Here is a 23,644-nt window from a genome sequence, read left to right on the forward strand (position 1 = left end):
CCCTTTTTCCTTAGCTTCAGATCCTCTACAACTATAAAGCATCGACTTCTGAATTACTCTGGTACTGATATCATGAACCTCGACCTCTTTTAGATTGAGATGAGGATAATCCTCCTGATCGCTTTGATTGACTCCTCTGATTAAACATAACTTTTTCTTCTTGTGCTATCTCCAGATCTTAGCTTTATTTACCACTTCCTGAAAGGTACTCAGACTGGCAGTCAACAAAAGTTCCCTTAGTCTGGGGCGAAGACCTCGAATAAACTTCTGGCATACATCTCTCTTTATGGGGACCATCTCCGAAGGATATCGGACGAGCTTATTAAACTCGCATTCATATTCATAAACAAATATGTTTCCCTGGATCAGATTGAAAAAATCTTGTTTCATCTTGATAATAAACTGCTTTCCAATATATTTCTTCTGGAAAGCCTCTAGGAAAAACTACCAAGTAATCTGATCGGAAGGGACACGTGTCGTAATGTTTGTCCACCAAATCATGGTTTGTCCTCTTAACAATGAAACTACGTCTTCCCATCGTTCTTCATCAGAACAATGAAGATTGTCCAACATAATCCTCACATCATTCAACCACATATCGACCACAACTGGGCCTTCATTCTCTTTACCTTTAAAATCAGAAACTCCCAAACTTTAATTCTTTTGGAATTGACACTCTTGGAGCTGAAGGTACAGGAGGTGGAGACGGAGGAAGGGGAGGTGTTGCAGCTGGCTGATATCTTACCAATATAGCCTCAAGAGATTGCAAAAAAATCCCCTAATCAAGAACTGGCATTCCCTGTTGTGCATGTGCTCCCTGCTGACGAGGTTCATGCTCAACCTCATTATTACTTTCATTATCGGTTTAGGGCATGTACATATTTATGATATAAAATAGGCTCGGTTTAGGTCGAGAATCGGCTAAACCTACAACTCTGATACCAAAAAATGTAACACCTTTAACCCATATACGTCTCAGTATACGAGTCAAAGATGTCACATCAACTTGTAAAACATTTATTAAACTAAAATTTGTCTAAAATTTTAATTTAATTAAAAACACTACTATTTTATCTTTAAAATTTGTTTTATGAATATCTTAACTTATAAATAAATTATTAGTCGTAGAAAAATAAATCTATTTGCTAATCAGTAATTTTACCAAATCATACATTTTCGTAAAATCTTTTTAAAAACATAATAATATAACTATTCTTTTCATGCATAAATATTGATAAAACTATACTAAGTAAAATAAACTAAAGTAATTCTAGTTTACTATTACATATCATTTAAAGATAAATACGATATATAGAACTAATGACATAATTATACATGCCACTAAAAGTCAAAAGTAAAATCATAAATGTCTTACTGATACTGATGATATGTGTGTTTTTTCTAAAAAGATGCTCTGGTGGCTCCTTACTACTCGTACTTATCCTTAATCGAACCTACGCATGAAAATCACCACGTGTTAAGTATAACTTAGTGAGGCAATAATAATTTAAGGTGAGAAAAATCTGAAAATATCATAAACATAAATAAAATAATTCGAGTTAAAACATTAAATTAACAAACAAACTTTTCCAAGTCAATTTCTTCACTGAGACCTGAAATTTCTTTTAAATCATGAACTCATGAATATTCTGATAAACAATATCTGATAAAATAATCATATCATGCTTTCTGTCAACTGGAAATCATTCACAACTTGCATGTTCATTTTCATAACCCAATGCATATTTATGAGAACATAAAATACGTGAGTAAGGTGTGTATTATGCACAACAAGGTGCAAATCGTAACTGATACTGAGATATGATGCACTTCAGTGCAATCATAACCTGAACACCAACGATGTTGGACATTGGTACACGAATGTACCAAAGCTAATATGATAACATTGATACACGAATGTATCAAAGTTGATAATGAATAAGTACTCAACTAATGACATGGAAAGTGTACCAATAATTCTCATTATACATACAATGGGCTCATGTAACATAATTAAATTCATCATCAAAATATCATGATTGGGCAGTTCACACCCTAAATCATTCATAAAACTGATATAAAATATTATAAAAATATTCTTTATAAACTTTATAAATCATACTGTAAATTGGAATGATGTTGACTTATCGCAAGTCGTCCTCGATCAAAAATAATTAAATAAATAATTGCACTCACTTTTGCCTCACTATAATATTTTTTACGCGATATTTCTAATCACATGCTTTCCTTTTCCATTTCGAATCGTCTAAATTGCTAGATTTGTCATGGTTTGACAATATCAAATAATAACACAAAGTGTTCGAACTACATATTAGTATCATACTAATATAAGCTGATTTTAACATTCGGAAATTTATAAAATAAAAATCAGAATTAAAATGATATCACAATAAATCATATATCCACTAAAATTTTTAACTTCTAAAAATACTCATAGAAATCCATGAATATTTATTTTCATCCTTAATTCTTCATCTTTTGCTATTTTACATAAATAAGTCATAAGTTATGAATTCTTTTTAGAATTCACGTCAATCTTTTCAATTAGTTCATAATGGTCCTTCACCATTAATATCATTTCACATTAATTATAAAGATTTCAGCACTTTAATAAAATGCTCAAATCAATACCTCAACATTCCAACATTTATAATTTCATTTCAGACTTTCCTAACTTTCGATTTTCAACCACTTAACTTTATAAATTTGTAATTCAGCCCCAACTCAATATTTATTTCAAAATTCAGCATACTAATAAATTTTCCAACATTTAATAATTTACTCAAATAATATTTCTTTATTTAAGAACTTGCAAACAAGTCCCTAAAGTTTTGAAACCTTTTGAATTCCACCTCAAAATTAGCAGTCTCTGACAAGGTTGTCTCTCGCACTTGTCTTGCTGTGTTTAAACAGTTGTCTTTTTCTGATTTACTTTCAAATATTTAGAGATGACAAACATGCCATTTTAAAATTTGGCTTTTGTATTCATCTTGATATTATTTGTAACTTTACAATTGATTTTTTACTGTAAAAGAAAACAAACTTTTGCACATATATATATTCCTCAGGGTGCACAATCAATCTGAAACATTCTTTCTCAAATATCTCTCATTGTGCTTATATTTTTCGTTATAAAGTTGAGACTAGATGTTTAATCTTTGATAACTTTTTTTTGGCCTCTGCTTTAAGAAATTGTTTAATATATTTTTTTTTCTTTTTGGGTGCATTTATTTGTTGTGAATTGCTGCAGTTCCAATCTTAATGCTGATATCTATTTCCGCTAGGGCTTTTCCCCTCGATTTTGTTAGATTGGATCAAGATATATTGTCCCCATTTGCGGGAAAGAAGCAGTTATATACATACGAAACCATGGATTTCTGGGAACAGATCAAGATTCCGAGGTAAAATGTTTGGGATTGATGTTGCCCTTTTTTTAATGAGGTATCATTGATTCTTCTTCATATTTAAACTCGGCATTATCCATACAGGATGTCTTTAAAATGTTCTGGTCTTTATCTTTCTCGATTTCGGTTAACTTTCGCTAATCTATTGGCTGGTGGAGATGGAACTAAAAGTGCTTTGATTGTTGGCGATGTTTATGTGCATCCCTCAGAAAAAGTACATCTGGCCGCAAAGGTATTCCAGGTGGTCTTTTTTGTTGAAGCAGTTCTTGATATTTGTTGCCCAATCGTGGAACCAAGTGCTAAGTCGCTTTCATGAACAGATTGGCCCCAACGTCTCTATTTCAGCAAATGTTCGTATAGGAGCTGGGGCAAGGCTTATAAATTGTATTGTCTTGGACGATGTCGAAGTTCAGGTAAGCAAGTTAATGCTTGGGGGGGGGGGGGGAATCACAATTTCCATTGCATTGAACCTGTGCTAGTATTTATTCATTCGAGAAAAGTTTAATTTGGTGTATTTTCTCCCGGAAGGAAAACGCAGTTGTTATCAATTCTATTGTCGGATGGAAGTCGTCTATAGGGAAGTGGTCTCGTGTCCAGGCTAGTACCCTTGTACCGATACAATATTACATACTGTGTTCAATTAGTCTTGTTTATAATCGTAGCATGCACAAACTGTTTCCTTGGTGTTGTATAGAACTTAATTGATGATTACCTGATAAACATTGTAGGAAGAAATGACCATATTTTACTTTAACGAAAGATCATGCTTGAACATCAGTACATAAGACAGATTATTTTGCTCAACTGGCTGATGTTTAACCTTATATTTCCAGGCTGATGGAGACTACAATGCAAAGCTCGGAATTACTATCCTTGGTACTTTTCCTACTACTAAATTTCTAGATGATTTGATATAATATAGTTTTAACAGATGACATCCCCGATACATGTTGAGCATTAGTTTAATTTCTGTTGCAGGTGAGGCTGTAATTGTAGAAGATGAAGTTGTGATCAATAGTATCGTTCTTCCGAATAAGACCCTTAACTTAAGCGTGCAAGAGGAGATCTTTTTGTGACAACGGAAATGTCTTTCCATCGGAAGTCCTTAGTTTTGGCCAACGCCATGTTGTCGATATTGAAGTCTAGTTTTAGGACCAAAACCTTGTGATGGAAGATAAATAGTTTAGATTGCAGAAAACTTGACCTCTTAATGGGAGCACTCACCACCTGCAGATTCACTACCCTGAGGAATTTTCACTATCCTCATCATCAGCATAGTCTTATCCTCCAGCATCATGTAATTCAACTCTTTCTCCTTCACAGACAAGTACAGCTGGGTTTCGATGATTTGTCTTCGGCATAGGCCTTGGACCACCATGAAGTGATAATTCACCTTTCTTTTTCAATTTTTGTTAACTTTATCGAACATTAAAATATGTTTATGAGTACCATTAATTATAATTTGGGATATAATAAGCGTTTATTTTTAAGGAATATATATTAAGTATTGATCCCTGTTTTTATCCAGAACAATGTTCGAGAGGTCTATGATGATTTCCTTCTAAAGAATTTACAACTTGTTTAGCAATCATCATAATCTGTTGCTAATCTTACTCTTTTCTTCAACTTTACACATAAAAATCAGATTTAACCATTATGATTATAAAGCCAAAAATTTCATACGAAAAGTTAATTTCTTCACCATATAAAAGAGAAGAATTATATGATACGATTATGGACATAAACATAGACATTTATTATTGCATTTGAAAAATCAAAGCTCATATTACAGTGATTGCCCATCTCCCTTTCAGCACCGGGAAGGGAAAAGGAAAATCTGGGGAGAGAATATTGTAAATAAATTAGGCTTTTCACCATCAAAATTTGGATGGTTTACTATAAATAAAAAGCCTAATGTAACCATTTTCAACTAGGTTTAGTTGATTGTGTGAGCAGCGTTGTCATGGAGTCTCCTTTGGAGGTTAACCAATGAAAAGTAAGCTCCACTGGGTCCTTTAGCCAACAAAGACTGATGGGTCCCTTTCTCCACAACCTTGCCCTTATCCAATACTGCAATTTGGTCACAGTTTTGAATGGTGCTTAACCTATGAGCCACAACCACACTTGTTCTCCCCACCATTACTCTCTCCAGTGCATCTTGCACTGCTTTCTCTGATTGACTGTCAAGGGCACTGGTTGCCTCATCCAAGAGTAAAATTGCAGGGTTTTTCAGTATGGCCCTTGCTATTGCAATGCGTTGCTTTTGGCCACCGGATAGCTGAACTCCCCTTTCACCACACAATGTATGATAGCCATCTTTTAACCCTGAAATGAAATCATGGGCATTGGCTGCTATGGCTGCCTCAATGATCTCTGTTTCGTTTGTCTCATCCAATGCACCGTATGCAATGTTTTCTTTGATTTTACCAGCAAATATTGTGGGCTCTTGACTGACAAGTGCAATGTGTTTCCTTAGTGACCTAAGGTGGTATGACCTTATATCTCTACCATCAATTTTCACTGCTCCCTCAAGAGGATCATAGAATCTCTCAATTAGTCCGATGATAGTTGACTTACCGGACCCACTTTGTCCTACCAATGCAGTTGATTTACCTGCTTCGATCTTTAGTGAAAAGCCTCTAAAGATCATAATGTCGGGTCGGGCAGGGTACGCAAAGTCTATGTCGCAAAGATCCACATGGCCTTTTATCTTTTCAGGTTTGTAACCATCAGGGTCTTCTGGCTCAATTCTTGTGTACCGGTCCAATATTGCAAAGACTGATCCAACTGCATCTGATCCCTTCGCAAGGTCAGAAGTCATGCTTCCTGCATCAGCGATCACTCTGCCTGTGCTTACTAAGATCATGAAAGTCTCGAACAAGGCCTTTGCAGTGATGTAACCTTGAGACATAAGTTTACCACCATACCAAAAGTCTAATGCCCAAGTACAAGTTGTTAGGCTTTGTGATGTGCCAAGGCCAATACCAGCATACCATGCTTGGCGAATACTCTCTCTTCGTGGGCCTTCTTGGGCTTTCTCGAGCATTTTCAGGATTCGGTCTTGGGACGAGAAGGCAGTGATGGTTCGGAGGTTGGAAACTGCCTCTGCAGCCAGCTTGCTGCTTTCATCTTGGGTTTTGATAGCCTTCTGGGACATGCTTTTAAGCAAGACACGTTTGGCATAGAAACAAACGATGATGATCGGTTGGACAGCTATCATCACAAGCGCAAGCCTCCAAGCTATGACCAACCCCATCGTACAAGCTATGATTACTGCTGAAATGGTTTGCACAATTAGTGCCATCCTGTCACCAACCAAAGATCTCACCTGTAACAACAATGAGAACAATCAGAAACCACAATCCGGTTTGGTGATCTTATTGGCTTAATGTCTCCTTAATCAAAACCACCACTTTCCAACCATCAATGAACTGATCTAAGATTATTGACCCTTCAAATCCTACAAAATCTTTGTTACAAGTTGGAAAACTCAAGCTTATCAAAGCTTAGCAGATATAATTGTTTATGCAATCGGTGCAATAGAGGAGACATGAACAACTAAGACAATGCATTAACTTTCCATCTCTTTTCAGCTTCAACAGTAGATGACATTGAAAGTTTATTGCATAAGAATAAGAAAGTACATACCACATTGGCATCCTTGGCAAGTCTAGAACAGATAGCTCCACTTGAATTCTCTTCTTGGTCAAGCCAGCCTATTTCAAAAGTGAGTATCTTCGAAAGCATCCGCTCTCGAATCCTCTTTGTCAAGTACTCTCCCATGTACGCAAAATTATAGTGCTGACCAACATTAATCAGCAATGAAAACACTGACAACCCGAGAAAGCATAAGGCATAAATCTTAGTCTTTTCCTTGATCTCATGATGATCAGTCAAAAAATATACTGATAACATAGATCCTAATGAGAATGCATAAACAGGTTGGACTGCACCAAATAGGATTGCACATAAACATCCCAAGATTGCTTGTTTCCATTCTGGTAAGTTCAATGCCAACAATCTTCTAAAAGATGGGACTGGCAATTTTTCTTGATCTTCCACCACAGATTCTCCGGTCGGTGGAGCACGGTTTTGAGAAAACGAATTGGCTGAGCTCGATCGACTAATCAATGAAAGTCTTCTACTACTTGTATTGTTGATATCCGTATTTGAGATTGAACATGAAGCATAAGTAGATAAATTTGAGTAAGCTTCTTCAGGGTTCTTTTCTTTCTCTGTTTGCTGAAGGTGGACTAAAGAAGTGTAGTGGCCATTTGCATTTTCTATCAACTCATCACGTGATCCAGTTTCTATAACTTGGCCATTTTGGACAACTGCTATAAGGTCAGCATTGCGGATGGTGGAGAGACGGTGGGCAATTATTATGGTGGTTCGGCCGATGGCAGCTTGGTCTAGGGCTTCTTGTACAACTCGTTCAGATTCCGAGTCTAGTGCACTTGTTGCCTCATCCAAGAGAAGGATTTGGGGTGCTTTTATAATTGCTCTTGCTATAGCAATTCTTTGCTTTTGTCCCCCAGACATTTGAACCCCTCTTTCACCAACCTTTTCAAATAAAAATTAAAGCTTGAATAAATTATATGAACTTTTAAAGGATGATCTAGAAATTTTTACTACGTTCTAGTTGTTTTCAAACAATCGTATGCAACAGATGCAAAGGACAAAGACTAACCTGAGTGTCATATCCCTGGGGCAATTGGGATATGAAATTGTGGGCATTAGAGGCTTTGGCAGCTTCAATAATCTCTTCCATACTAGCATCTTCCTTGCCAAAAAGAATGTTCTCCTTGATGGTTGTAGCAAAAAGTGTTGGCTCCTGACTCACCAAACCCATCTGTGACCTTAGCCACTTGACTTGCAATTTATCGATGGAGACCCCACCAAGGAGTATCTCACCCCCTAGAGGATCATAAAACCTTTGCATTAGTGCTATGATTGTGGATTTCCCAGAGCCACTACCACCCACTAATGCCACAGTCTTGCCAGCTGGAATGGTGAGGCAAAAATCCTTGAGAATCATGGTTTCGGGCCTCGATGGATATGTGAATTCAACATGCTTGAATTCCACTGATCCTGCAAAATTTTCCAAGATTTCACCTTCTAAATTGTCCGAATCAATCTTGGGGACCCTTTTTATCACCTCCATTATCCTTTCCCCAGCTGAACATGCTTCAGAGAAATATTTCAGGTTTGACAAGCTAGCCCCCAGTGCCCTGATGATCCACCAAAACCAACAAAAAATACTATAAATGTTGAAGTTATTTCTTTTAGAAAGCATAAAAATAATTCAAAAAAGGTTAAGAAATTTACAGGCCACCCATAGCAATGGCTGCACCGACAACGAAAACCGTCCCTCCTTTAGCACCATGGTACATGACCATCCTACTGCCATAATAAGCCAAGAATGACCAAGTTGCAAAAACCACCCCATTGCTTCCGATTGCCAGACCTTTAGCCAAACCTTGTCTTAACCCCAATTTGACTGACCCTTGTAAAGCTGCTGAGAATTCTGCAATCGTCTTGCTTTCGCCAACAAAGGCGTAAACTGTTCTTATAGAAGATATTGCCTGTTCTGCTATTATACCAGCTTTGTTATATTCTTCCCTTATCTTTCTAGCTATTCCTATCAATCCTCTTCCATACATTAAACCGGGAATCACCAAAAGAATAGCAAAAGGGAATCCAACTATTGCCAGTCTCCATAGCATTATGAATGCTACCATGTAGCACCCCACGAATATTGCAACATTCATCAGAAAATTCGGAACCTGCGTAACATTAATTTTTACCATTAGCAAATAAATGAAGAGATTAGATCAAATTTGCAGAATAAAATACCTTTTCACTAAGAACATCTTGGATTACTAGGCTGTCATTTGAAACACTAGTGATAACTTCTACTGTGCTTGTGACATGCAAATCAAAGTAACCCACATCTTGTCTAAGGACTGCTTTCAAATATCTGGCTCTCATCCTTGTTGCTTGTCTTTCACCTGTTCTTGACCAACAAAATCCCTCTGAAAAAATAACCCAGAAATCAATGAAAATTGAATCATAACTTCAAATAAACTATTCCTTGAAAACAAAACAGTGAATACAAGGAAAAACTACCTAGAAAACATGCAAACCATGACCCACAGGCCAAATACAAAAGAGCCACCGAGTTCTGCCACCCATAAAACCAAACCTATTAGCTTTGTGCTCGTGTCAACGTGCCCTTCCAGGCCCGTTTGCATGTGTGTGCCTTTACCAAAAAGAAAGAAAGAGAGAATCAGAAAGAAAAGTAACTTGAAAAAGTAACCTTGTTGATATTATGAACGAAGTTTTCTGGAGTGAAAGATGAAGCACCACCCAGATTGTTCATTAACTCGCTGGTAACAAGCAAAAGAAGAGGTGTAGTAAAACCATCACCAACGGCTCCGATGAAGCCAAGAGTCATCAGCTTCCAATCCACACCGTCGGCATGCATGAAGATGGACTTCATGGACCAGTTTACTTTCTTGACTGCACCAGTTCTCAGCTTATCTCTTTGATCACCACCCATTTAAGCTATATGTCTCGGTTTTTAGAAACAAAACAAACCACCCAAGATTCTCAGACCACCTAAGATAACTGCAACCTGTTTTCTTCCGTTTCAAACAGCTTTGTTTTTTCCCGTTTGCTTTACTCGAAACAGTTTTGTCTTTCAAGGCAAGTGACAAAGGAAACAAGTGATGGGTATGTTACTTGGGAAACGTCTTGTAAATATAGGTGTTCTTTGTGGGGTAGCTGGAACCAGAAATGACTCGTGCCACCCACGTGGGTACCACCCAATCAACAAATTAATATGATGCATAATTTCTTTCATTTTTTTCGCCATTTTTTTTCAATTTTTATCCTAGCATTCTATTCATATACGCGTGTGTAATAAAATAATAATTAATAATTTTGATGAAACAATTATATTATTATACAAAATTTCGTAACTATAACTTTTAAATTTAATATATATGTTAAATATATCAAAAGTTAAATACTAATAATTAAACAAATATAGGGAAGGGAGGCCAAATATTGAAAATTGAGTCTGACATTTTCATTTTACTTTAGTGTGACGGTAAGTATATGTTAAAAAGTGATTTTTTTGTTAGATAAACTACGTTACGCTTAATCTTATATTTTAATCTCGTTTTAATTATTCGTTATTAAAAATTAAATAAAACAAATGATATGGTAGTTTTTTTTATTCTCTTTAATAGTATCATAATATTATCTTATGATTATACATCAACATCATTGTTAATTTTTCAATCGTAAATAATTAACGATTATGTTATTAACAGAACTATTGATGTCATATTTTTTTATTTTTCAATAATAACGTGATATTAACTAATGGTGGCAAGTTAACATCACCGTTAAGTTATTAATGACGGTGTATAAAAATGAAACATAAACTAAATGTTAAGTATGGTTTTGAAAAAAAGTTTAAGAACCAAAACGAAACAAAAGTAATTATTTAGATACTAAACATATAATTTACCCTTATTTTTATTTATTTATCATTTAAAATTTTGGATATTAGATATTATAATTTTGAATATGTTTTTAAGCATTATAGCTTTAAATATATATGTTGTTTATGATGATAAATATTTATTTATGAACATAATAACCTAATATATTTTATTTTAATTGAGTTAATTTAACAAATTAATTAAAAATTATCTTGTGATATATTTATTGTATAAATATTATTATGTGTCGTTTAATTATTAAGTTGCATGAATTTATCAAGTGATTTCAATGATAAAATGAAATGTTGTTTTTTTAGATGTCTTGGATTTCAGTAGCTGTGTTTGCAATATGTGTAGTGGTGGATCCAAAAATATTTTTTAGGTTGGGCACTTTTGTTAATAGTACAAAATTTTTAAATGGGATGGACACAAATAAAATTTCAAGGTGTGCAAAATTAATAATTAACCGAAGAAAATTCGAATTTCAGGATGAATGTGTGCCTACCCTGAGTTGCATGCGAATCCGCTACTTAGTGTGTGCGCTTGCGCAATGTCAGTTGGTTAAAAAATTGAACAGATATTACCTTGTAATTAGTCCATATATTAAAAAAAATATTAAGTTACATAATCATTGATCATGTTCACGGTTGATTAAAGAAGTATTAACATGAAGGTAAAAGAACTTTGATACCGGTTAAAACAAAAAGATTAAGTGCCTATTTAGAAAAATGATATAACTTAAGGGTTAATTTGTTAATTGTACCAATTTAATAGTTATGAAGACTATTGATAAATGTTAGGTTTAAATATGTAATGAATTATTGTATTATTTTAAAATTTAATTATTATATATATTTTTTATATTATTTTTTACTTGACAAATATGATCTCTTTCCTGACCTTCATTTAATTTTACTATTAATTGTCAACTTTGATATCTATAAAAAATATATAGTATAAATTATTTATTTAATTATATATTTATTATAATATTTTTATTTTGAGTATTCAACTGTCATTTTTCTAAATTATCTTTTTAAAATAATTTATTAAATATTATTATTATTAAAGCAGACTACATGTAAGAATTTTTAAGTAAACAAGCAAACAATGGAGCGATAAATGACTGGAAACTCTAAGAAATAAGAGGCGGAAACTGCATTAATTTAAATGGGTGTTTGGATCAAGGTCCAAAATCACAAACCCTAAAAATATTCCCACTAAGGAGTAATAAAGCATTATCAACAGTGATTTTTGTTTGCTTGGATTCCTAAAAATCCTATTCCCACCTCCATCTTAGGTGTTTAACAATTCCTATGGTTTTGATAAAATTACGCGTAAAATAAATAGATAATTTCAAAGTTATTATTTTTTTATTCTTTTAAACTTTATAATAAATCATTTACTTTATTTTCATTCTCTCATAATTAATATTTATAACTTAATAAATTATATTGTACTGATGGTGAATATAACATGATTTCAATAGTTTGGAGTTTGGATCTACACTTAACCATCGGAAGATTTGAAAACATTACTGAAAGAAGATGTTAGCTCCGGTGAACAACCAACATTGACTGCCTAGAAGGATTTCAATTCACTTCTCAGTATGTATTCAAAAAGAAATTAAAAGAATATATGATACATTTATGTGATGGATGTAGGTGTTTTAAAGATAGTCACGTGTTCACTTTAAAATTTAATTTTTTTATATTAATTGTTTATTTTATTGATGATGTTCATCTTGAAATTTTATTTGTGATCACTTCATACAAAAGATTTATGTTATTAATACTTAATGCTCACTCTCGAAAATATTTTTAGATTATATCTTCCATCTTTATAAAATATAATAATGTATTTTACAATATTGTAAGTTAGTGACTACGCTTTATTATTTTAGTCGTATTTAAAGTGTTTTTAATAAAATAATGTGTAATGAAGTTTAATTATATTTCTATAATTTATTAATAAAATATTAAATTAATTATTCAAAGTGATAAAATACATTTTTGTTTTATAGGGGTCTAATTTTTAATTTTTATTTTGAGCCCAAAATTTTTTAAATGACTCGGAATAAAAGCTAATTTTTCATTAAGATTTTTTTTATAAATATAAGGTTAATATAAGATAATATTTGTTCAAAGACTTTTAATTTTTTGACAATGAACATTCTTATCCTTGACATACTCAGTGTTGAAATACGAGACGTCAAGGGATGAAAACAAATCTCTTCTCTAATGAGGCCACTTGGTTCGTGCTTCGTTAAAAGAATTTAATTGTGTATTAATAGAAAAAGATAAAAAAAATTAAGTTTGGTTAAATTAAATATTTATAATAAAAGTATATATTAAATTAAATGTTTTACGATGTTTCAGAGATTCATTTAAATATTCAGAATTAAAATTATTGATCAAGGTATGCATTATATTAGAAAAATAAAGAGTTAGCTAATTATTGTTTCAATAAGTAATTATTATAAACATAAAATAATTAAAAATATATATATGGAATGAACATGAAAGATAAATAAGAAAGATATCGAGGTTGACTTTTGCTACTCTTTTTATAACGTCACTGGTGACGTTAACTACCTTAATGGGAGGCTTCTATTTTACCAAAATAATACTATAAAAATCAATTCTCGAAATGATATTTAAAAAATTATTTTTTCATAAATCAAACAAATTCAATAATAAAAGAATTATTATTATTTCTTCTGGTCTTGAATTCGAGCATCATCAATACATAAAGTGTGAACGTTCAATATTAAATGATCGACAGTTATCTTTGAACATATACACATTATACTAACCCCACATTAATAAAAAAATTATTTTCTAAATAACATCCCACTTTTACTAAATAAGATATATAGAATAAATATGCGACTGATCTATTACGTTTAGCAAGATTCTAAATTTTAAATTAAAGTATAAGTTAAAAAATGAATTGGAAGCAAGGTTGAAAAATATATGAAACTGATGTAGTAAGAATGACTGGTTTGAAGTAAAGTTAAAAAATTTATATGTATGAAACTAATGTAGTAAGGATGAGTAATTTAAAGTAATAATAGAAATCAAGATTAAAATAAATTTTAAAAATTGCTACCTAGCCATTATACCAACCTGGAATCTTGTCATGGTTTTAAAAAATTAATTTATAAGATAAACAATTGTTGAAAATTAAAATTAAATTCGTTTACTTTGTGAAATAATTTTATAAATATTATGTATAATTTATATTTCAAAATTAAAAGATTATTTATAATATAAATATATTAAAAACAAAGTATTGTGTATAATATAAATATGTTATTTTTATTTATATATATTAATTTTATAAATATTATTTTATTATATTATAATAAAAATTATAAAAATATTAATATAATAACAGAAATCGTCGTTCACGTTATTATATCGTTTTTAATTTTAATGATCTAATAGTATAATTGAAGCCTAATTAACCCTACTAAATTTTATATTATTATTAGTTAAATGAAATAATATGTTTTTGTGTTTAAAATTATATGCTATTATTGCTATAACGCATCAAGTATAAACGTATTCATATTTTATATAATATTCATAATCTTTTATGTCGATGAATTCATCTCTTACATTATCTGACTCGAAACGTGGCCTATTTTCCCACCAATCATTACATTGTTTCCTCGGATTTTCATCAATGCATAGCTTATAAGTTAGAGAAAATCGCCTCAGTGACCAAAAAAAAGTTATAATATACGATTTTAACCAATTTTTTTTGGATTTGCCAAAATGACCAACAAAATCGCAACGCGAAATAAAAATCGCAACGCGATCCCCAGAATCGCAAATCAGTTTCCAAAATCGCAACGCGATTCTTGAAAATCGCAATGCGATAGTACAAATTCGCATTGCGATTTTCCAAAATCGCAACGCGAATATGAAAATCGCAACGCGAACACATAAATCGCAACGCGTATCCGTAAATCGCAACGTGTATCCGTATATCGCAACGCGTATCCGTAAATCGCAATGCGTATCCGTATATCGCAACGCGTATCCGTAAATCGCAACGATAATCCGTAAATCGTAACGAGAATCTGTAAATCGCAACGATAATCCGTAAATCGCAACGAGAATCTGTAAATCGCAACGATAATCCGTAAATCGCAACGAGAATCTGTAAATCGCAACGATAATCCGTAAATCGCAACGAGAATCTGTAAATCACAACACTGAAATTTTGGGTATATAACACTGAAATCATAAACTAAATCCCTAAATCGCAACTCATTCCATCTCCATCTATCACTCTCTCCGGCGACATCCGTTCCTATATCCAACGACATCCTTCCCAATCCGGCAACAGGTTTTAGTTTCGCAGCTCGTCTGTTTAGTAAATTAATTTACAACCATGAAATCATCTAATGTTGATCATGTTTGGATAGATTTGTGTTTGGAGGGTCATGGGATAATGTTCATGGTGTTTTACAATATATGCCTTTACCCATGAATCTTCAACTAAAATTGTCTTTACAAAAGTTAACTTATGAAACTCTAATGCTACGTGTTTCAAATAAATTGAATTAGAGCCCCTAAGTGGATTTAGGCTATCTTATCAGAGAAATGGTAAAGTTTATTTGTTAACCGACAATGAAGATGTTGAACGATTCATTGCTTACATTAGTGTTTCACAAGATGATGTTACATTGTATGTTGTTGAACCTAGAAGTAGTATTGTTGGGTCAGTAGCGGGTAGTAATCAACTAAGTTTTCTCAAAACCCACAACCTTTCTCTAATCCAAATCCCAATCAACTTTCAGCACCAAATTCCGGTTTTCGTATTGACCAGTTAGACGATGATGAGCCAACAGAAAAAATTGTGAGTACTAGTCAGTATTCGAAATTTGGTCTTGGTCAATATCCGGACTTTGATATTGGTCAATACACGGATTTTGATGATGTTTCAGAAGAAGAAACAGACCCTGCGTGTAATGATTTTGATATTGGTCAATACCCGAATTTTGATGATGAAACAGCCGTTGCCGAAGAATGTATTGTTGATGATAATGAGGAGGAAGTTACGACTGTGAATGAACATGTTGAACATCTATTCTGTAATTCATATAATCCTGAAGAAGAAAAAGAAGAAGAAAAAATCCCCGAAGAAAAGAAAATGCCACGGGCGTATACTGGAATATGCCAGAATTACTTCAGATACCGGAAGAAGAGTTGGTAAAGAAAGCAGTTGATTGTTACACAAAGTTATTCGTATCAAGAAAGATGATTGTTTTGATACAAAGGAAGACTTGAAGATAGCTTTGTATACGAAATGTGTGGAGATGGCTATCAACTAAAAGTTAACAAATCAAGCAAAGATCGTTTCGAAACAAGGTGTATGATTGACAAAAACTGTATGTGGCGAATGATTGCAAAGAGAATAAAAGATTGCGAAATGTTTCAAGTTAGGACTTTTATTGATAAACATATGTTCAAGAACCCAAGTTTTTCCTCACCATAGACAGGCAAACAAAAAGGTGTTGGGTGGTTTTCTGGCTGAGTTAATGTTTTTGAATGGCAGGGTATATCGGGGACATGAAATTATGACTGACATGAATGCTCGGTTCAAGATTAGTATATCATATTCTCAAGCTTGGAGAGCCAAATGTTTGCCTTGGAATTGTTGAGGGGGTCGCCAGAAGCATCGTTTGCCCAACTGCCGGCTTATTGTCACAATTTAAAGCTGAAAAAATCCTGGGTCGGTAACTCATATCAAAACAGATAGAGATGGACGCTTTGAGTTGCTGTTTATCGCCATTGGTGCTACGGTTAGTAAATCAATATAATTTTGTTGACTCATTTTTGTTAGTTACATGCATTTCACATTTAAATGATTATATTTCTTGTGTATATTTTGTAGATTCGTTCGTTTATTACTTGCATGCGCCCAGTTATTATAGTTGACGGAGCACATTTGAAAGGTCGATACCTTGGAGTAAACTTATTAGCAGTAGCCATGGATGCTAACAATGGGATATTGCCAATAGTTTACGGGGTTGGCAAATCTGAAACCTCTGATTCATGGACATGGTTTATGGGCATCTTAGGGATTGCATAGGTCCTATTAGCAATCTGACAATCATATCCGATAGGGCAAACTCAATTGACAACGCTGTTAGAAGGTGTTTCCCAGATGCTTTTCATGGACTTTGTGGTGTTCATTTGTATAGAAATCTAAAATCAAGGTCTGCTGGTATAAAAAAGCACAAATGGACTACTGGAAGGCTGTAAAAGCTTATCGGGAAGTGGATTTCAATAAGCATATAAATTGTTTAAGACGTGTTTTTGCCTCAGTGTGCTCAAACTAGAAGATGTCGGGTTTGAAAGATGGTCAAGAGTACATCAACTTGGAGCAAGATATGGTTTCATGACGTCTAATAGTGCAGAATCAATCAACGCTCTAAGTCGTCATTCCCGGAAATTACCCATTACTATGTTAATGGAGTTTTTTCGAGCCTCTATTCAACAGTGGTACTACAAGAAAAGAAACCATGCAGGTATTATTTCTTTGAATTCGTAACTTATCATATTTATATATTTTACTAAGTATTGTTTATTTAAATTTACAGGAACATTGGAACATCGTGTTACACCATGGACTGAAAAAAGATAACGAAACGTGTTGTGAAGTCAACGTCATGGAGAGTTGAACCATGTTCAAACACTTTGTTTCAAGTACTGGATAATAACTTAAATGGGCTAGTCGATCTAAATGCAAAGACGTGTAGTTGTATGAAATGGCAAACATCTGGTTATCCGTGTGGCCATGTTATAAAAGTTGCTCTTCATTTAAACCAAGATGATTCAAGCGCATACGCTATGGATTGCTACACTACAGAAGTTTATCGACAGACTTATGCCGAGATTGTCTACCCTATTCCACATCCTTCTGAGTGGGACATACCAGATGACTTACAAACAGTTTTGCCACCAGCCATGGACAGAAGGCTACCTGGCCGACCAAAAAGTCACGATCGTATACCGTCTAAGGGTGAAGAGAAGAAGAGATCGACATGTAGTCGGTGCAAGGAAAGTGGTCATACAAGGTTGACATGTGGATCACCAGTGCCATCAAAATCATCTTTTCCTCTACCAAAATATGGATCCTCATCAAAATCACAATTGGCTTCACCTTTTGGGACTGTTAACTTAGGTGATTTTTAAATGCAAACGTTGCATTATGTGGATTTATGTGTGAACTTTTAACATTTTCAGTTGAATTAATGACTCAGGCCAACCATTTTGACTTAACCAACTCTTGTTATTCAGTTGTTATCACTATTAGGCATGCATTTGACTATCGCAACACGGAAATTACATCGCAACGAGAGAATCGCAATGCGAAATGAAAATCCCAACATGAAAATCGCAATGCGGAAATGAAAATCGCAATGCGAAATGAAAATCGCAATGCGAAATGAAAATCGCAATGCGGAAATGAAAATCGCAATGCGAAATGAAAATCGCAATGCGAAATGAAAATCGCAACGAGAGAATCGCAATGCGAAATGAAAATCGCAACGAGAGAATCGCAATGCGAAATTAAAATCGCATTGCGATTCTCCCGTTGCGATTTTCATTTCCGCATTGCGATTTTCATTTCGCATTGCGATTCTCTCGTTGCGATTTTCATTTCGCATTGCGATTTTCATTTCGCATTGCGATAGTCAATTTTGCCTTCAACATAATGCATATGAAATCAACAAAATCAACCATTACATTTCAATCAATTAAACAAGCACAAATAAGAATTATATTCGCATCAATTACACAAATCAACTTTTACAAATCATCTTTTACAAATCAATTAAACAATCAAAAATAAGCATAATTCTTATTTCCGATCATCTACTATTGAATCAACTTTTACAAATCAATTAAACAATCAAAAACAATCAATTAACTATTGAATCAACTTTTGCAGCCATACATCATTTTCACGCAGTTCACTTCTGAGATTACCTGCAGAAACCAAACATTTGCTCAAACACACTTTCTACACATCTAAAACCTACAAACAGCAAATTATTGAATTCTAGGTACTTAACCAAACATTTTCAAACCAAAAGTATATAAACTTACCAATTGTTTATGGACATTTTTATAACGCGGATGCAGGTAGGCAGCGTCTCGTATATCGATTTAGCCATATAATGCCGAAACCACAAGCCTACTGCAGGTCTATCTCTATCGGTGGGAGGTAGATACTTGATGCTTCCCGTCGTCAAACGCTCCAACGCCAAGCATACGAGAGGACCACAATCTCCTCTGGCTCCGCTCGTTTGTTGTGGCGCGGTCTCGTCTCTAATAACTGTAATATTGAGCTTCTTTGGCTTCTTGTTTCCAGAACGAGTCCAATAATTGATCGCATCCAAGAATTTAGCCAAATGAGAGCTCCATCCCTTAATAACATCTCTTAAATCAGCCAATGATATGTAATTTATCATGCTGTCATACACTATTGGTCTTAAGGATGGGAGCTGAAGCTCGACGAGAATCCAATGTTTACGTTCCAAAACAGGGATAAACACCTGCAATCATAAGTAATAATTCATTCATTTGCGCACTTATTTCATAAAACCTTTAAACTCAATCTAAAATAAATACTAACCTTATCGACCTCCCACCATGCAGGATAAAGTTTAGCTTGTCCATTGCCCAAATCAAATGATTCATCTCGTGCATTCTTCAAGTGAACGGCGTGAAAAGAAGTCGGCATAATTGTATATCGTATATTTTATTTTTCTTAAGTTTTCTTATTATTAGAAGACGTGTCACCCACGCATCGATATGCTGTTTTACAAAAAAGACATATATTAGTGACTTACATAAATTTTAAAAAAAATTAATCAAATTGAAATATAAGAAAAATATAAGACTTACCCCCCCATCGAAATAGCCATTGTCTTCGACCCCTAATAATACGCCCCACCAAGACCGATCAAGCAACAAATAGATATCATCGGTGAGCTTGCATATGTCAGTGAAACACCCCTGGCTCTGCTCATGTAGATAAAAATCAACAGCGGTCTTAGCCCAAAGGGTTATCCAGAATTGTGTCCGGTAGTTGATCCCTCTCCTCTTCAGATACCGGTATGGTACTGGCCGGTAACTCATACGAGAGCCAACTTGAATCCATCATGTCCGGTACGTCAGAGGGTTTCTCAAAAGCCTACATATGACGCCATGTGAATCGGGCTCTTGAATGGTGGGAGGGACCTCTTCAATGATGACAGTGGCCTCTTGAACGGTGGGAGGGGACTCTCGAGGAATGATAGGGGGGGCCTCTTCAACGATAGGAGTGGACTCTTGAGGGATGACAGGCGAGTCGGGCTTCTTCTTGCGGTGTCTTCGCACTATTGGGGTGTACGGAGACTTAATAGCACGTGCACGCTGTCTGATGCGTGAACTCCGTCGTGCAAGCATAACCCGACGTAAAGCATCCACTCTATCGGCCGCTAAATAATTAATACAAAAATCAGTAAATAAACAGACATATATTTAAACAGTGAAAACAAAGACAAATATGTTTCAAACTTGCATTGTATTCACCCAAGTCATTATTCTATCATAGTTCACAAAATGCATCAGATAACAAAGAAAAATATGTTTCAAACTAATACCCTGAAGTTAGTATTTTTCTTTGTTTTGTCTATTGGTTGAAGTAATGCAATCCATTCAAGTTTCAATTGCAGAAGAAGAAATAGTTTACTTTCGCAACACGAAACTTAAAATCGCAACGCGAAACCAAAATCGCAACGCGAATGAAAATCGCAACGACAGAATCGCAATGCGAAATGAAAATCGCAACGAAAGAATCGCAACGCGAAATGAAAATCGCAATGCGATTTTGGTTTCGCGTTGCGATCTTGTCGTTGCGATTTGGTTTCGCGTTGCGATTCTGTCGTTGCGATTTTCATTTCGCGTTGCGATTTTGGTTTCGCGTTGCGATTTTAAGTTTCGTGTTGCGAAAGTAAACTATTTCTTCTTCTGCAAATTGAAACTTGAATGGATTGCATTACTTCAACCAAAAGACAAAACAAAGACAAATACTATTTCACAGTGTTAAAGAATACACAGTTTAGCAGAATTGGCAGCAACCGAACAATTTACTTTCAACCAAAAGACAAAACAAAGACAAATACTATTTCACAGTGTTAAAGAATACACAGTTTAGCAGAATTGGCAGCAACCGAACAAATTTACTTTCAACCAAAACAAAACAAAGACAAATACTATTTCACAGTGTTAAAGAATACACAGTTTAGCAGAATTGGCAGCAACCGAACAAATTTACTTTCAACCAAAAGACAAAACAAAGACAAATACTATTTCACAGTGTTAAATACACAGTTTAGCAGAATTGGCAGCAACCGAATAAATTTACTAAGCAATCTAAGTGAAATGGCTAATCTAAGTGAAATTACGAGTAAATTATCATTAAGTTAAATATGGAAAATCTTAACTTACCTCGTTGCGTAGAGTATGAACCTCATTCTGCAACGATACTATCATCTCACGTAGAGCGGCAACCTCACCATGTAAAGTTGACACCTCCACACGCCATGCACCATCGTTATCGCGTAGAGTACCGATCTCCTCACGCAAGGCATTGACCTCATCACGTAACTCCTTGACTCATCCCGTTGAGGTGGAGGTGGAGAACAGGGAGATAGGAGTCGTGGCATCTTTGCCGGTCGCCTATCATGAGGTGATGGTGGAGAAGAGGCTCGATGATGTGACGGGATAGGTGATGGCTCTCGTTCTAGAGGTGTATAGTCGGGTCGATCGAGTGATGGCTCTAGGTGAGGTGATGGCTCTCGAATTGGAGGAAGTGGATGCTGCTCATCATCCGTGCCATCAAAAAAACTCTGACTAGCTTGCCACCAATCAGTGGCAAGCTCTTCCTCCGTGGGTGTCAGTCTTTGTAATGGAATGTTGGCCTCCTAAAATATAAAACTCAAACAAAGTTAAACGTCTACTATTAATAACTTGTTTATATATTATATGAAAGTATTTGTGTTAACTTACATTATTTATTGTCGCATATGGTATTAAGTCTTCCCAATCCAACAGAGTTTTCCTCTTCCAGGAAATAGCCCTGGGAATATCATTTGACGTTTTTATTGCATATGTACGCATGCTGGGGAAAGCCTCGAATATCCAAATCTACAAACAATAAATAACAAAATTAGTAATTGTTAAATAATTAATTATAATTTTAGAAACATTATAGAAATTCTTACCTTAAAGGCCCAAACAAAGCCTGACAAAGTGTATTTGGACCCATCGCCCCGCAAACTTTTGCGGTCATCAAAGGCAGACGACAACTTAGTCCAGGTAGCTTTCCATATACGAACCCCACGGAAACAGATTCCATGCATTCAGGTCCTCTACCAATATTATTAGCTCCCGATGAATAGGTTGTCTGGCCTCTCTGCCTAAAAAGCCGGCATACACAAGTAGTAGAAGGCATACTCGGACAACATCGACGTCATCCATCCGAGTGAAACCAGCTTTCTTATTAAACAATTTCTTCAGGTCGTCGACATGTAGGTTCGGCTTCTCCATTGACTCATCCGGAAAAACCCGAGATAACCATGATGGGCGGGCGATATGACGAGTGTACCGGCCTACATCATCGTGTCCGAATCGTAGACCATGATTAAGCAGAACTCCTTCCGCCCAAAACAAGTATACGCTGGTGGAAAATGAAACCATATCTCTTCCTCACCACGTTGTATACTGTCGGGTAGATTTGATGTCATGGTCTGAAGCCACAAATGGTCAAATTAGCATCTCCACCCGGATGCTGTACTCTCAGCCATGGCCCGAAGCAGGTTTCCTCAAACAATTGTCTTTGAGCAGGTGAAAGCTTCGAAGCAATTGTAGTGGCCAGGCTGACTTATTTCTCAAGGTCAATTGAGCCGAAAAAAATTTCTACAAAAACAATAAACATACCAAGTTAGATATACCAAAACTACACTGTGAAGATATACCAAAAACAATAAACATAAAAAGTAGTAGTTTATTCTTGAAACTAAAATTTGCAACACTGTTTTGTCTTTTGGTTGAAATGAAAATCGCAACGAGAGAATCGCAACGCGAAATGAAAATCGCAACTAGAGAATCGCAACGCGAAATGAAAATCGCAACGAGAGAATCGCAACGCGAAATGAAAATCGCAATGCGATTTTGGTTTCGCGTTGCGATTCTCTCGTTGCGATTTTCATTTCGCGTTGCGATTCTCTCGTTGCGATTTTCATTTCTCTCGTTGCGACAGTCATTCTCTCGTTGCGATTTTCATTTATCTCGTTGCGACTCTTCTGCAAATTGAAACTTGAATGGATTGCATTACTTCAACCAAAAGACAGAACAAAGACAAAGACAAATACTAACTTGAAAATCGCAACGAGAGAATAGCAACGCGAAATGAAAATCGCAACGACAGAATCGTAACGCGAAATGAAATCTAAGTGAAATGGTTAATCTATTATTGAAATGACCAGTAAACTTATCATCAGTTTCAATATGAAAAACCTACAAATGCAAACATTTCAAAATAAAAATAATTAAAAAAACTAACCCTCGGAGGTTGATTTTCCATTTCTGAATATTGTGAGGGATTTCTGACCGTGAATGGTTGTGAGGATTT

At 34.7% G+C, this 23,644-nt stretch overlaps 2 protein-coding genes across 2 annotated transcripts; one reads left to right on the forward strand and one right to left on the reverse strand.

Moving 5' to 3' along the window:
• Positions 1–2,883: 2,883 nt before the first annotated feature.
• Positions 2,884–4,516, forward strand: LOC120122979 (mannose-1-phosphate guanyltransferase 1-like). Its single transcript, XM_039142000.1, has 6 exons — positions 2,884–2,898; positions 3,306–3,422; positions 3,510–3,838; positions 3,954–4,022; positions 4,259–4,301; positions 4,404–4,516. The coding sequence occupies exons 3-6, from the start codon at positions 3,614–3,616 to the stop codon at positions 4,499–4,501; spliced, it is 435 nt and encodes a 144-aa protein (XP_038997931.1). The 5' UTR covers positions 2,884–2,898; positions 3,306–3,422; positions 3,510–3,613; the 3' UTR covers positions 4,502–4,516.
• A 661-nt stretch (positions 4,517–5,177) lies between these two features.
• On the reverse strand, positions 5,178–10,155 carry LOC120122928 (ABC transporter B family member 15-like). The gene is made up of 8 exons (XM_039141968.1): positions 9,745–10,155; positions 9,555–9,609; positions 9,282–9,460; positions 8,754–9,211; positions 8,116–8,656; positions 7,074–7,988; positions 5,277–6,753; positions 5,178–5,237 (listed from the first exon to the last, which is right to left on the reverse strand). Exons 1-7 carry the CDS (start codon positions 9,985–9,987, stop codon positions 5,362–5,364), a joined length of 3,783 nt encoding a protein of 1,260 aa, XP_038997899.1. The 5' UTR covers positions 9,988–10,155; the 3' UTR covers positions 5,178–5,237; positions 5,277–5,361.
• Between the last annotated feature and the right edge of the window lie 13,489 nt (positions 10,156–23,644).

This window comes from Hibiscus syriacus, unplaced genomic scaffold (assembly GCF_006381635.1).
Source record: "Hibiscus syriacus cultivar Baekdansim isolate YM2019G1 unplaced genomic scaffold, ASM638163v2 tig00110388_pilon, whole genome shotgun sequence".
Taxonomy (NCBI): Eukaryota; Viridiplantae; Streptophyta; class Magnoliopsida; order Malvales; family Malvaceae; genus Hibiscus; species Hibiscus syriacus.

Bases quoted from the DNA above. Each gene is read 5' to 3' on its own strand.
- LOC120122979 (XM_039142000.1), top strand. From the start codon at position 3,614: ATGTTTATGTGCATCCCTCAGAAAAAGTACATCTGGCCGCAAAGGTAT. The intron at 4,023-4,258 runs GCTAGTACCCTT...TTATATTTCCAG, and splicing joins GGAAGTGGTCTCGTGTCCAG to GCTGATGGAGACTACAATGC. The intron at 4,302-4,403 runs GTACTTTTCCTA...TTTCTGTTGCAG, and splicing joins GCTCGGAATTACTATCCTTG to GTGAGGCTGTAATTGTAGAA.
- LOC120122928 (XM_039141968.1), bottom strand. From the start codon at position 9,987: ATGGGTGGTGATCAAAGAGATAAGCTGAGAACTGGTGCAGTCAAGAAA. The intron at 9,461-9,554 runs GTAGTTTTTCCT...TTATTTTTTCAG, and splicing joins ATGGTTTGCATGTTTTCTAG to AGGGATTTTGTTGGTCAAGA. The intron at 6,754-7,073 runs GTATGTACTTTC...TTGTTGTTACAG, and splicing joins TTGCCAAGGATGCCAATGTG to GTGAGATCTTTGGTTGGTGA.